At 43.3% G+C, this 13,827-nt stretch overlaps 1 protein-coding gene across 4 annotated transcripts; it reads left to right on the forward strand.

The window, feature by feature from the left end:
• Positions 1-177: 177 nt before the first annotated feature.
• LOC135248466 (WD repeat domain phosphoinositide-interacting protein 1-like) lies at positions 178-13,812 on the forward strand. Of its 4 annotated transcripts, none has more exons than XM_064323148.1 (12): positions 178-409; positions 3,340-3,422; positions 4,613-4,782; positions 5,982-6,078; positions 6,184-6,281; positions 6,803-6,895; positions 7,049-7,119; positions 8,658-8,765; positions 9,358-9,522; positions 9,696-9,803; positions 9,963-10,090; positions 10,526-13,812. In XM_064323148.1, the coding sequence occupies exons 3-12, from the start codon at positions 4,684-4,686 to the stop codon at positions 10,645-10,647; spliced, it is 1,089 nt and encodes a 362-aa protein (XP_064179218.1). In that variant the 5' UTR covers positions 178-409; positions 3,340-3,422; positions 4,613-4,683; the 3' UTR covers positions 10,648-13,812. The 4 variants fall into 4 exon arrangements, with proteins under 4 accessions (XP_064179218.1, XP_064179217.1, XP_064179216.1 ...); XM_064323147.1 differs by lacking the exon at positions 178-409 and adding an exon at positions 1,372-1,779 and having other exon boundaries at positions 4,616-4,782; XM_064323146.1 differs by lacking the exon at positions 178-409 and adding an exon at positions 1,373-1,779.
• Positions 13,813-13,827: the final 15 nt, after the last annotated feature.

The raw sequence follows: 13,827 nt of genomic DNA on the forward strand, positions 1-13,827 counted from the left end.
AGCCAGGCTGAACCGCAGTCGTGATATTTGGAGGAAAACAGATATTTGTTGTTTTCTTTGCTTAGAGCCAGGGATGGTGAACAGGACTATGTCTGTTTCTGTATTGCATTCCAACTCCTGTTCTTAATGAAGTGGTCTTTATGTGATCTACTTGTCTTGGTAAGTTCATGAATGACATCTAAAGACAGTTATTTGTCTATGTATTAAATATTTTACAGTAGCCTGGTCTATGGTTGGACATGGTGTTGGCATTCTGCTAACTAAGCAGCTATGGTAATCGGTGGCAATAAAAACCTGTTTATACGCATGGCATTCCAAGAGGATGTTCCACACCCCTGGCTTAGTTGCATATCTGGCTTAGACCATCAACCACTCCTGCCAACTCCAGCCCTGGTACATCACAGAAAAGGTGAGTGCCCCCTTTTCTCCACAGAATTATTTCTAATAGTACATGATGACAACACTCCATTCTCCTCCGCAAAGTAGTTGTATTTCACAATCAGTACCAGCACAACCAACATGCTGGAAAGCCATGGATCGGCTGGTCCAGGCAGAAGGTGCAGGCCCAGGGCCTGCAGCCACTACCCCAGTAGAAATTGGTCCCACAACAGCCTGGCCCTGCCAGTTTTCTAAGCCTCATTTCAATGCGCAATTCTCTGTCTGCATCCACAGTGCACAGCACTACTCAACTCCAGCCACAGTGTCTAGCATTTGAGTTGAGCAGCCCTGTAGGATGGGAAGGTACCACTACTAGTCAAAAATTGTAGCCGTTCACACACCAATGGTCTGTTGCACATCAGTGCAAGACTGGAGAAATGACTAACAAATGTACTAGAGAAAGCATACCCTTGTTTGAATTTGTAATGCACAAATGAATTGTCATTTGAATGAGTGAAAGACTCTTGATGATCTCTCTAAATCCTTTCTAAACGAAAGCCGTGTCATCCTGCTGTAGATCTATGAGATTAGAAGAAGGCTGAGGCCATTTTGGGAAGTGTGTCAGTTGTGATTTTATTAAGCAAGATGAATTGAGACTAATAGCCAGCTGCCATCGAGCAGGTTTGACATTAAGGATACGTTGTTCTGGTAATATATTTGGCTTTTTTTAGATCACTTTGGAGGACTGAACATTTAAAGCTTATATCATGGTATCCAGAAACTATGCTGGCAGACTCGTCAAGCATTTGATTTATCCACGTATGAACAACGGAACCCCGTTCCACCTCTTTGAAAACAACAAAAACAATGCCTCGTGCCGAGAGTGAAGGTCATTTCTGCCAATCGAAAGCAGCTACTGAGGAGGAGGTGCTAGTCTCAAGTAGCACAGGTCAACCAATGAAAGCAATCTATGTGCATCTTGTCCAATCTGAAGTGCGGTGGACGTCTAGCGTAGTCTTTCCGCTGAGCAAACGGCAATGTGGCATCTAAGTGACGCTACAAGCTGTCAGCTGTTTTTTTGTTTTGTTTATAACCATTATGCTAGCTGGGTAGCTAGCTAACTAAGCTAACCTTCTGAAAGCTGAAATAATGTATGCTTCATCCGGGTAGCAGACGTTTGGCTATTCAACAAACGTAATATATATGAAAAACGATTAAAGTGTCCAAATATCTTGTGGGACGCAGTAGTGGTTCTACAGTAGGCTACATAATCGAACCGATCCCAGGCATCCAAACCGGGGCGGAGGGGGTGGTAGGGATCGGGATGGAGACCAGAGAAGGAGCCGATGGTCCAGGCGGACCAGAAGGGTTGATATGCGCCTCCTTCAACCAAGACACTACGTAAGCTTTCAGTTACAGACCTACTGACACAGCTTTGGTTCCTTGTTGCTGTTGTTGACATTTCAGTTGTCGCTGTCATATTGTGTAGCTAGGCTCTTAATAGTTTTAAGCTAACGTACTTACGGTACATGTCCTTTTTATTTTATTGCTTATGAAAATATCTTACTTTAGCTAATAAGGTATGATAACGATGATTTGTTTTGCTGGATAAAATATTGGGGTCTAAGGAAAGGCAGATGTTTGAAGTATGAAGGACACATGTAAAGCCATTAAGGGGTTTGCTCAGTTCTTGTTGGCCTTAGACTTCTGTTGTTTTGTTTGAAGGCTGATGATAATAAAGTTTCATTCAATAGTGAGTTAGGTAATACACACCGTAATACATGCATTTGTGTAAAAGAATAAACGCATTTAACAGCAGCTGTTGATGAGACTTTTAAAATAGCAGATTGACAAGTTTAGGGGTGACCTAGTTTCTATGAAGGAAGAGGTTCTAAATAGATAGTTCCTGAATCACCTGTGTACAGATGCCTGAAACCTTTCATTGTGTAGGCTACACCAGATTATATTTAATCTTGCTGTGCTTCAATGTGCTGAGTTATGATTGCTTAGAGTACTACAGTCTAGACAATTCAGCCAACGTCAAATGTACTGGATTCTTCTCTAACTGCGCTTAAAAGCTATTTTCTGTTTCCCATGAACACTATAAAGGATGAACCTACAACATATACCATTAACTGAACAAATAATTCAAATTTGAAAATTTTATGATCAACAAGAGTTTGTGTGTCCAGAGGGTTGTTTAACTTGATGAAAACTGATTTTGCATGTCAAGGTTCCCTATTTAGTCCATGTCACTATAATGCCAGCTGTTGTTTGAGACCATTTTACATAACAGATGTAAATGCAGTCCTCCTGCAGGGGAGAAAGTTGTTAATTTTGTTAGTGTGCAATGCTGTCAGCTTGCTGTGTGGGGCAATAAATAGCTATTGAATTTATTATTAGAGAAGTTCCTATGGAAAGGATAATTTTATCCTGATTTATTCTCTCGTTTCAAACATTGTCAAAACACATCTGTTGGAAGCCGCTTGCAGCTGCTCCATAAATTCATACTGATAAGGAAGATTTATAATGAGAGAGAGCTTTCAGACTGATAAAATCCCAGGACAGAGAAAAGAGAAATAGATGCACAGTTGTTAAGTCAGACTGGTTTTTGTTAGGGAGAGTCTGTGAGCAGCTGCAGGAGCCCTGAACTATCCAGGTGACCAAACAACTGAAATCATCTGATATCACTAAACGAGTACAATTGATAAGTAAACGATATTGTTTTTCATAGCATTTGTGTCTGTTTTCTGAAAGTTGTTAAATTAGTTAATTTAGGTGTGTTTGATTACCTTTGGTGGAATATAAATATGTGCATTTGTCTAAATTGGAACAGAAAGGCAAATCACAAAGGAAGGAATGTCAGTTGTAGTGTGTGTATTTTTTCTCAGATTAGTGAGTGTGTGGCAGAGGAAGGTATTGGAACAGGTGTTATTGTTTGATCTGAATTTCTTCTTTCAGATCTCTGGCTGTCGGGACCAAGACTGGGTACCGACTGTTTTCTGTGACTCTGGTGGACAGGCTGGACTGTATTCATGAAAGTGGTAAGTATTTTCACAATTTGCTTGGCAGAGCAAATGCACAGGGGTCCTCGTTGTTACAGAAACACGTCTGACCGTTGATTCTTCCAGTACAGAACGATGCATGCTGTTCTCACAGCTGCGTATCTGCGTGTGTCTCTTGGGATTCCTGCTTCAGGCTGCCTGTCTCTGTCGGAGGGCTTTCGCAGCCGTGCGAGAGGGCATACAGTGCGGCTGCATCCCAGGGCCCGCACGCAGTGCTGTGGTCTGCATTGTCCACCTGCTGCACAGCTTTGATAAGCACAAAGAATGGGCCCTGGATGGATGCCTGAGTGAGCCCAGGCCTGCAGGGACTGTATGGCTATAACTACTGAGGGCTTCTCATTCTGTCAGAAGTGGGATGGTCCCTCCCTTGGAGAGTGCATGTGTGTATGTAAAGGAACTAGGGGGGGATAGATATGAGCTTGTCAGCACCATGGTTTTGGAACTACAGGCATATGTATTGGAGGTAGGTTAAATGCTGGCAATGATATGAGTAAAATGGGAGGGAGAGAGTCAATCAAGCTGCAGTGTGTTTGGATGGATATATGTCCTCTAAAATATAGAGAGCAATGATTGGTTGAATTTCGATGTGCTTACTGGGGAAATACAAAAACTTTCTTCCCCAGAGGACTGCAAACCATGCTCTTCCTGGTCTAAGCTAAATCCTGGAACCTTTTACATATTTTAGATATGTATTGTATAAATATTTACACCTTTATATCTGCACTGTGGCATTTTCAACGGTGGTAAATACGGCTAGGTTGACTTACTAATACCAGAGATACATTCAGTCTCTGGAGTTTGAATGAGCACATTGTCCTCTCCTGCCTTGCAAAATTGACTCTTACCCCTCATTTAGCAACTGAAAGTTCAAGGCAAATTGTGCTTTCACTTTCATAGGGTGGCTTGGTGTAGTGACTGTTTGTCATCATTCTTGCTGTTTACAAAAAGTCTTCAGCCTAATTGGCCTTTAAAGTGCCTCTTTAAAAACTCTGCAATGACCTTTGAATCAGTTGTAATCCTGATGCAGATAGAGGTACTTGCAGTCTCAGAGTGGCGAGCATGGTGTTAAACATTGCCATGGGCCAATAGGAGCGAGTGTGCAGATTGTGTGTGGCCCCAGCCCAATACTACCCCATGCTGATGAGAGTGTTGGTCACCCCCCCGGTCAGCAGAAACCCCGGACGTGTACATCGTGGAGCGCCTGTTCTCCAGCAGCCTGGTGGTGGTGGTCAGCCTGGCCATGCCGCGCCGCATGAACGTCTACCATTTCAAGAAAGGCACAGAGATCTGCAACTACAGCTACTCCAACAACATCCTGGCTGTCCGCCTCAACCGGCAGGTATGGCACACGGCGCTGGAGCCACTGAGGAGTGGCTCGGGTTCAGGGGAATAGGGCCAGTGCACTTGATCATATTGCATTCTTCAGTCGTATTGTCATGGTATTGCTTTATTTCCTGGCACTGCAATACTGGAGCCGTGTCAGTTGTTGAGGCTCAATAAAAGTTTGTTTGATGAGTGCCTGCATCATTGTAAGCGTTGTTCTTCTGATAAGGCAACATTACCTGGAAGAGATTAATGACTCACTAATCTGCAGCTACCCATGCAAGGCTTGTGTTAGTGAACGTTCATGAGGACAACAGCTGTTTCTATAAAAGACATGTGTGTTTCATCTGATAAGTGCACACTGCATCCATTTATTTTCTGTTTGTACTAAAGTATGGAAGTTCTCTGTGTGAATACTGAGCTTTAAGTTTGTCTGTTTTCCATCTGCTTGCTGGGTTCTGGTCAGGTCTCAGCTGCAGCGAACCTTGTTGTGTAAGTGCATCTGATCCTGTTTCAGTGAAGTCAGGGCCACGTCCTCTCCATCTGACAAAAATATAATCCTTTGTCTGAGTGGAAGAATCTTCATGCAACCCAATGTAAACCTTTGTACCACTTACCTATTAAAAATCATGAAACACATTCTGATTCAATTATCAATGGAAAGATAAAAATTGTTGTTTACTACATAGGATGTGGATAATATTATTTATGAAACATTTCATCTTTCCCTTGCACTGTGTCTAAATCTTTTCTCAATATAGGCATATCATAAGTAGTGTAGTTCTTGAAGATTAATAGGTAACAGTGTGTCGTGCAGCAGTACAGAGTAGAAGTCAATGCTGCGAACACAGGATTTTAGTGTTGTACACTGAACACATTTATTGTTGGGTGTCTGAAAAAAAGCAGTCTGCCAGAGGGTATTTGAGTGTGGGCCAGACAGAGTGGAGATGAAGGACTTTGAAATGGTGAAGCACACACCAGCAGGTTCAAGCTGCATCTCTTGGCAGATCATTTGATCTTCTTCCTTCCTCTGCATTTCCTCTCACTGCTCGTACATTAGAGTGCATAATCAGAGCGTAATAAGAGCAGCTGCACGTGTGTCTCCTCAGGCCCCAGTGTTGAGTGCACAGCACTTTGGTCTCCACTTCTCCGGGGTGTGTGGTTGTGTGGGGTGAGGATGTTATCTCACGTGGTGCTCGGTTGCTCCCTATGCAGAGGCTGATTGTGTGTCTGGAGGAGTCCATTTACATCCACAACATCAAGGACATGAAGCTTCTGAAGACCCTACTGAACACGCCATCCAACCCCACAGGTACAGAGCATTCCTGCCTGCAGAGTCTGTGTGTGTGTGTGTGTGTGTGTGTGTGTGTGTGTGTGTGCTTCTCAGTGACATGTGACTGTAACCGCCCTCCCCCAGGTCTCTGTGCACTGTCCATCAACCATTCCAACTCCTACCTGGCCTACCCTGGCAGTGCCACCATTGGGGAGATCATCATCTACGATGCCAACAATCTGGTGAGGATCCCACCACAGAACCACTGGAAAGGCATACCCTCCCAGATCATTTCCATGCCAAGTGCTAGGACTGACATGTATAACAGTCTAGTTGCCAATAGAACAAAATATGAAGCTGTGAGAGACCAAGCTGTGCACAGATGATTGCTGCAGGAAGTTAAGCTAATGGCTTGGTGCAGCAGGCTTCAGTTGAGTCATTTTTATGTTTTTGAACAGAATTGCAAAACGCAGAGGTAGCTACGAAAATAATGACAATTTAGTCAGTGCGGTAAACTTCTGCATTTCTCTTTCTCTTGGATAGGAACTCTTCTGCTTCTGATAGGATTCAGGGTGATATCAGACCACAGGTTTTCCTTTCTGATAAAGAACCCGCTGGCTCCCTGGGCTCGTGCACAAGCTCCTGGTTATTGTTACTAGGCCGCAGTTGCTGGGCACATGGCCCCCATTGGGAGAGTGACTGTTGCATGCTGATTCCCTGACTGACTGGGAGAGCCTGTCTTTGCTCTGTCTGTTTTTCACAGAGCACTGTGACCATGATTCCAGCTCACGACAGCCCCCTGGCGGCCATCACGTTCAACGCTTCAGGCACCAAGCTAGCCAGCGCCTCAGAGAGGGTGAGACGCCTCTCCGCTGTGCCCAATCCCCTGCCACTCACTGTGCACAGGCCCCGCCCACCTGACACCTCTTCTCACACTCCGAGCATTGGCATGAGATTTTTGATAAATGCCCCCCCCCCACCCCCTTTCTGACCCTCTGTCTCACCCCAGGGCACTGTGATCAGAGTGTTCACCGTCCCAGAGGGAGCGCGGCTGTTTGAGTTCCGCCGCGGGATGAAGAGGTCAGAGAGCGTGCAAACGCGCTGCGTGCCGCCAGTAGGCGTGAGCGGGAACACACTGACACTGCTGCACACACTAACTAGAACAGTCATACTGGCACACGGAGGGACAGCGTGACAGAACAGCAGGTACAGGAGAAACAGTCACCATGACAAAAAAACTCAAAGCTTGATAATAGCAATCAAGCATTTGTTGCGACAGAATGTGACTGTGGCTGCTTTCTGAGAAGTGATGGTGATGTCCCCAAGAGAGATTAAATTATACTAGCATTGATACAGGAGGTTTTCCTTTTCATTCATAATACATTTTAGATAAAAGCATGCAGCGCTGATGAAAATTCCTTCCTAATGATTTTGTACATTCATTCTTGTCAAACAGCAAGGATAGTTATCCCATTGAAGATTCATGTTATACAGCTTTCAGTTAAATATATTTACACAATTTGTCACAAGCTTTGACAATAAATATGTATTCATGTAATCAATTTTATGTGGCACTAAGATTAACTGGTATTGTTAACCATTATTAATACAAGGTAGGATGACTGAGCATGCATGCTCTTTTACAACAATGCCCTGTTGCCCTATTAATGCCCCCCCTCCCCAAATAGCCTGCATGTGTAATCTGCATGCCTGCATAACATTATTATTTTCAATTTCTCTAGGAATGAACGTTAGCCACATTATCTGATTGGTTCTTTGTTATTCTATTGGTACATAACTGTAAAGGCCTTACTGTTGCTAGATTATCCTCTTTATCCTGACACACATAACACACAGCCAGCCCCCACTTCTCTCCATTCTGCTGTCCAGCAGCCATTTTGTGCTGCTGGGCATCCCTGGAGGGTACCAGGGATGAGCTCTGTTCCATTGCAATAGTCAAAAGTCAGTTGAGAAAATTAATTGAAATTCAATTCATGGAATTAAATTTTATAGAATTTTAATTTCAATTGAATTTCAATTTTAATATATTCACAGACATGAGCGTGGATTTGTTGATACGTATTATATTTACAATCAGTGGTATGCATGCACACTCTGAATTACTTCATGTATAGTTAACATGCATTCAGGCAACTTCTGTCTACATGATATCAGATGAGATTCAGTCTCCTCTGCTTCTGCCATAATCCACATAATCCATCTAGTACAGATGGAATACATCCTGATATATTCTCACCTTTGCCTCGCTTTTCTTTGTGCCTTAGCAAACGAATATTCTCTTCATAGAAGGGCAAAAAAGTACTTTCCTATGAAAGAAAGCTAAGGTTAATTTAAAATAATTAATGTGTAAGAAAGTTAAGGTTAATTAAAAATTATTTGTGTGGAAGAAAGTTAAGGTTAATTTAAAATTATTTGTGTGGAAGAAAGTTAAGGTTAATTTAAAATAATTTCTGTGTAAGAAAGTTAAGATTGATTTGAAATAATCGGATTACCTCAGGAATATGGTCTTTTACATGGGCTGGCTGCCTCATGGGGATAACAAGCTGCCATTGATCCAGACCCTTCACCTGTGTCATAACCTGTGTTTGCCTCTGCAGGTACGTCAGCATCAGTTCTCTGTCCTTCAGTGCCGACGCCCAGTTCCTCTGTGCTTCCAGTAACACAGAGACGGTGCACATCTTTAAACTGGAGCAGCACAGCCCCAGGTAAAGGCCCTTATAGTGCCACCAACACACCTGTCTACACTCCTAACATTTAAACACCTTATCTGTGTTCACCCACATTTATCCTGTCAGTGGCGACCTCACCCTGCATCTACACACCTGTCTGCACTCACCCTGTTATCCACACACCTGCCTGCTCTTGTTCCATTAATAGCCAGGGTGCCCTTTGACCTCTGCTCCCAGCACACAGCGATCCTCCATACTGGCCACAGGAGGGCGCTAGTGACTCACAAGTTTGTGTGCACAGTGCTGAAATTAAACATGAAATATGCTACATCTGTGCTAAAGAAGGAACTGCTTCAGCTGCTCTTATTCCATCTCATTCCCCTGTCCTGTCTTGAGAGTTGAAGTAGATACCGTATAATGTTCATTTTGCAATCTGTTATTTACTTTGATTTGATTTGCCATCAGTTGATTGCTACAGGCAAATCATCTGGTTTCTTCTTTCATTTTGAATTTAGACAATTTTCTTGATAATAGAATTCTGTGGCTGTGCTGTTGATTTTGTGGTGGTCTGTAACTCCCTCAGCGTGTGTGTGAACTGACGAGGCTGACTGCGTGTCTTCTGTCCCAGTCGAGAGGAGGAGTCTCCCACTTGGTCTGCATACGTCGGGAAGATGTTCACTGCCGCCAGCAACTACCTCCCAGCACAGGTGTCCGGCATGATGAACCAGGACCGCGCCTTCGCCACAGTGCGCCTCAACATCTTTGGCCTGAAGAACATCTGTGCGCTGGCCACGTGAGTGTGGACCGGCTTCACTGTCTCCAGACACTTTATACTGAATTAAGCATACTCCTGTTTAATGATGTATTTCTCCATAAAAGGCACTTGTTGCCTTAGCTGGTAAGGAGGCTGTGCTGGTGCCCTGTCTCGGCCCAGCGTGGTAAAGGTTTCCATCTTACGTTTTTTAGGATTCAGAAGCTGCCCCGCCTACTGGTGGCCTCTTCTGATGGACATCTCTACATCTACAATGTGGACCCCCAGGATGGAGGAGAGTGTGTCCTTGTTAAGAAACACAGGTGAGCTTTGTATGACATGCTGTGGAGAAACAGTGGGAGCCCTGCACAGCTGCATTGAATCAGAGTGCTGGGTTACCTTCTGCCAGCTCGAGGTGGTAACCCAGCACTGGAGTACACGCTGTGCTCACCGCCTGTTTCCTCCCTGGACACACCCGCCAGGCTGTTCCACTCTGAGGAGGACCGGGGGGAATCGGAGCCAGAGGCCAGAGCGTCCCTGCCTGCCAACCAGTCTTACGCCGCCACCGTTGCCATGCCTACGACCCCGCCCTCCTCTGCAGCACTAACAGGTAGGCTCAACACCACACAAAGATCACAGGGCACAGAGGAGAGACAAAACACCGAACAAGGGTGAACTGAATTACTCTTACCTGGACTCCAGACTGCTGTGAAATGATATTTTAAATAAAGGAGCCCTGAGCTCCAACAATAAATAAAAATGCCTCAGAAGCTTCATGTCGTTCTCAGGGCAATATGCCATGTGGTAGTTACTTTATGTGGCTAGTTATGTCAGAATATATTTATGAAGGCATGTTGGTGCTGAAAATAAAATAATTATTTTGGAGCGCTTGTTGAAACAGTTACTGTCAGTTTTTACTGCAGTTTTGGAGAATTTTCATTTTCATTCAGCTAAATATTTTTTTTTTCCACAGTACACCGCTGAGTGTTTTTGTGTGTGGAGGTAGCGCAGTGCAGCGTGTGATTCTCCCTCTCATTCTCACCAGGCTACTCAGAGGACGGGGGTGTGAAGAAGGGCGAAGTGATCCCAGAACACGAGTTTGCAGCAGGACCCGTGTGTCTGGATGATGAGAATGAGTTTCCTCCCGTGAGCACTCAGGATAACTAACCCTCATCTGTGTCTGCTGGCCAGCCCACAGATGCCCCCCCCCCCCCCCCAGGTCCATAATGCCCTGGGGCAGGGCACATTTCTAATAAGGAGGCGCAACTTAACATGTATACTTCGCTAGAATCCCACTACCAAACCCAGCCCAAGCATTAGACAAAATATAAATCTTGTATTGCACCTTGATACCCTGTTGTGTATTACACAATAGGTCTGTATTTAATTTGACTGATATTTCCTACTTATTACTCGTTCCATGTATCTTAATATGAGAACAATGCATTTGATGCACACTCTGCCCTCTATAATGCCTCTTAGTCAATCGCAGACCACTCAGATGAACTGCTGAGAGAGAAACTCTCAATTTTAGTTGGTTGCAGTAAGGTTGACACATTTAAACAGTATGCTGCACAGGTAGGGGTTGAGAGTACTCTTGAACTAGAAGGCTGATTCTCGTGTTGATGTTCAACAGGCTGTTGTGCTTCAGTTGAATTGTTTTCTCTTGCCGTAGTATGTCAGCAACTTCAGAAGTTGTTGACCCATTTCTTGTAGAACTTATAAAAACATACAAATGGCATTATACATTCGAGTTCTTGCAACCCTATTTCAGCTCTAGCAACAGTGTATGCAAACAGCAGCTCTGGGGAAATCTTTTCCCCACATTTTTGTTTTGGCTGACTGTTTGAGTGCAGTTGAGGTTGGGGGATGTTAGAGCTGCCCAGAAGCTGCTCCTGTCGTGTAGGACAGAGAGCCCTGCTGCTTTTAAAGCCACACTTTCAGAGTGCCTGACTGTGCCGACTGCCCTGTTAAACAGGGAGAGAACTTAACATTCTGAGCCATGTGACTGATCGCGATGTCATAGGTTAATGATGTCCTGGTGGCATATGATATTGTGGCTTTTGATCACTGACAGACTGAGCTGTGGTACTGTAGCGATGCGCTGATGTGACTGTGGCGATGAGGTAGGAAGATATTAAGTACTAATCTACTATGCTTAGTGTTTATTTTGGAACGTGACCTTATTTTGAGAACTGTTGTACTGCCACTGCCTCATAAAATTATGCAGTGTGAACAAGGTATTGTTGTCTATTGGGCCACTGGCTTAAAAAGAGAAATGTGAAAATCTTTAGACAGTTTAGAGTAGTATTTTTTGTTTTTACTGCTTCTGTGTTAAGCAGTCCCTTGTACAGCTGTGAGTCTTTTGCCTTTTGGCCTTTTGAAGATAATATTGACTCTAACACTTTCCTGGATATTTTACTTTGTAAAATACATCTGTATTAAAATTCCTTTGGAATATTAAGAATATTATTGAGGGCATCTATAGGTAGAGGAAACAGCAAGGCTTCAAGAACGGCTAAACATGTGGTGTGATTATTTGTTTCATGGAAACAGAATGTGAAAATCTGAATCTGCAGAACTGAGAAACCCACTCTGTTAGCAGACGGAAAGTCTGAAGGTGAACAATATTTATTAAATATATAGTTGTGAATATCTAACAGGTTTTTTTGTACTGTCTCTGACATTTCCAAAAGTGATAAAACTTATTTTAAGAATTCAACTGATGTTGGATTCAGTGCATCATGGTGGCCTATATAACAGGTTGTATTACTTCTCCAGTTCTACTATTGTCAGTCACTGTATATCATTGCTTTTTGTCAAAAACTCTTCAGGCTTTAATCTTCTTCTTGTAATTTATCTCTTGCTAGATTTATCTGTAAATAACAGGAATGATAACCTGTAGTGAGGTCATAAATAGTTGCAGCACAGTAGAAAGTAATATTTCATGGAACGTATACACCACAATGCACAACTCCTCTGGGAGTCTTAAGAGTGTGACCTTTTATTTAAGATCTCAAAAGCTTTTGTTTAGGAACTTTTGAACATAAAAGATAAATTAAATACTAAAACATGTTTTCAGTTGTGACTAATACTGGTCAAGTGAATGCTACAGAATGCACAGACCAGACATATACACAAACTACTAATTTACACTGAGTACACGTAATTATGCCTAGGCAGAAAAGAGAAATGTGCATTTCTTCATATCTGCTGCTAAGACTGGTGTGAAAAATAACAGGTGTGCACTTGGAATGCAGTGATTGTTCAGGTAACATGTCAACAGCAAATTTCACTTTCATTTGGGATATCTTGAGAACTACTTTCAATAAAACATTTTCTACAGCTATACATTTACAGTCCTTCTAAAATATTAAATGCTCCCCCCAAAAGGAAAATCAGTAATACATTAATGAACAGATTTTACTGCAAAGGGTAAGTTAAGGTTTCCATGACTGTTTACGAGTGAGCTGGCCTGAAAGTCTATCTCTGCTCCACTTTTGCTATGGCTATCGTGAAGTTCACAGGAACAAGGCAATACTTTGCTTTTAAAATCCCTTCACAGCATTAAACCCACAGAGAGCAGCACCACTGCAATCGCTGCAGCCTCTGATTCGAAGTCTATTGCCGACAACGCGGTCCTTCAAGGCCCCTTTCTCAGGGCAGCTGGACGGACGTCTGAAACGAGGTGTCACCGTAGTTACAAACGGCACAGGATGACCGGGCTCCGCCTGGACAAAGCACAGTATTTAAAAAGAAAAGAAGAAAAACAGCGAGCAGGCTCTTGGCCCATAGGCGCAATCACATCCACCGTGACGCTAATAATACAGTTTATACGACTGCATGAGGACGAACAGCTCGTCTCTGCTCTGGCTCCGGGGCCGTGAGACGGAGCAGTGCAGGGAGACTGAGGGGAGCGTGCAGGGCTGATGACAGCCTGTCTGACGGGAGAACGCTGGCTATGCATGAGAGAGGATTAATGAGCTAAATGAGCAGATTCTCCATTCTACCGGCACATAAATGTGAAAGCATCTTAAAGTCAGACACATGAATGAACTGAAAAAGAATACTGTTTCTGCAGTTCCTTCATCAGTATGCTCTCATTTAAATGTGATTACCATGGTATTAATCCTTAAGTAAGGAAATTACCTATTTGTATTTTTATCCTTTTTGTTGTTTAATTAATGGATATGTTTGTGTGCCCCTCTGTGTAAGTTGAAAAGTTGTTTTGTATGTGCCTATAATGTCATCAACCGTGCAAATAATTTTGGTAATCGCACAAAACCAAAAAAAAAAAGTAGAATTGCAGTAGAAATAAAATTATGCAAATCACATGTTTCCTGTGAG

Source organism: Anguilla rostrata, chromosome 2 (genome assembly GCF_018555375.3).
Source record: "Anguilla rostrata isolate EN2019 chromosome 2, ASM1855537v3, whole genome shotgun sequence".
NCBI classification, from domain to species: domain Eukaryota; kingdom Metazoa; phylum Chordata; class Actinopteri; order Anguilliformes; family Anguillidae; genus Anguilla; species Anguilla rostrata.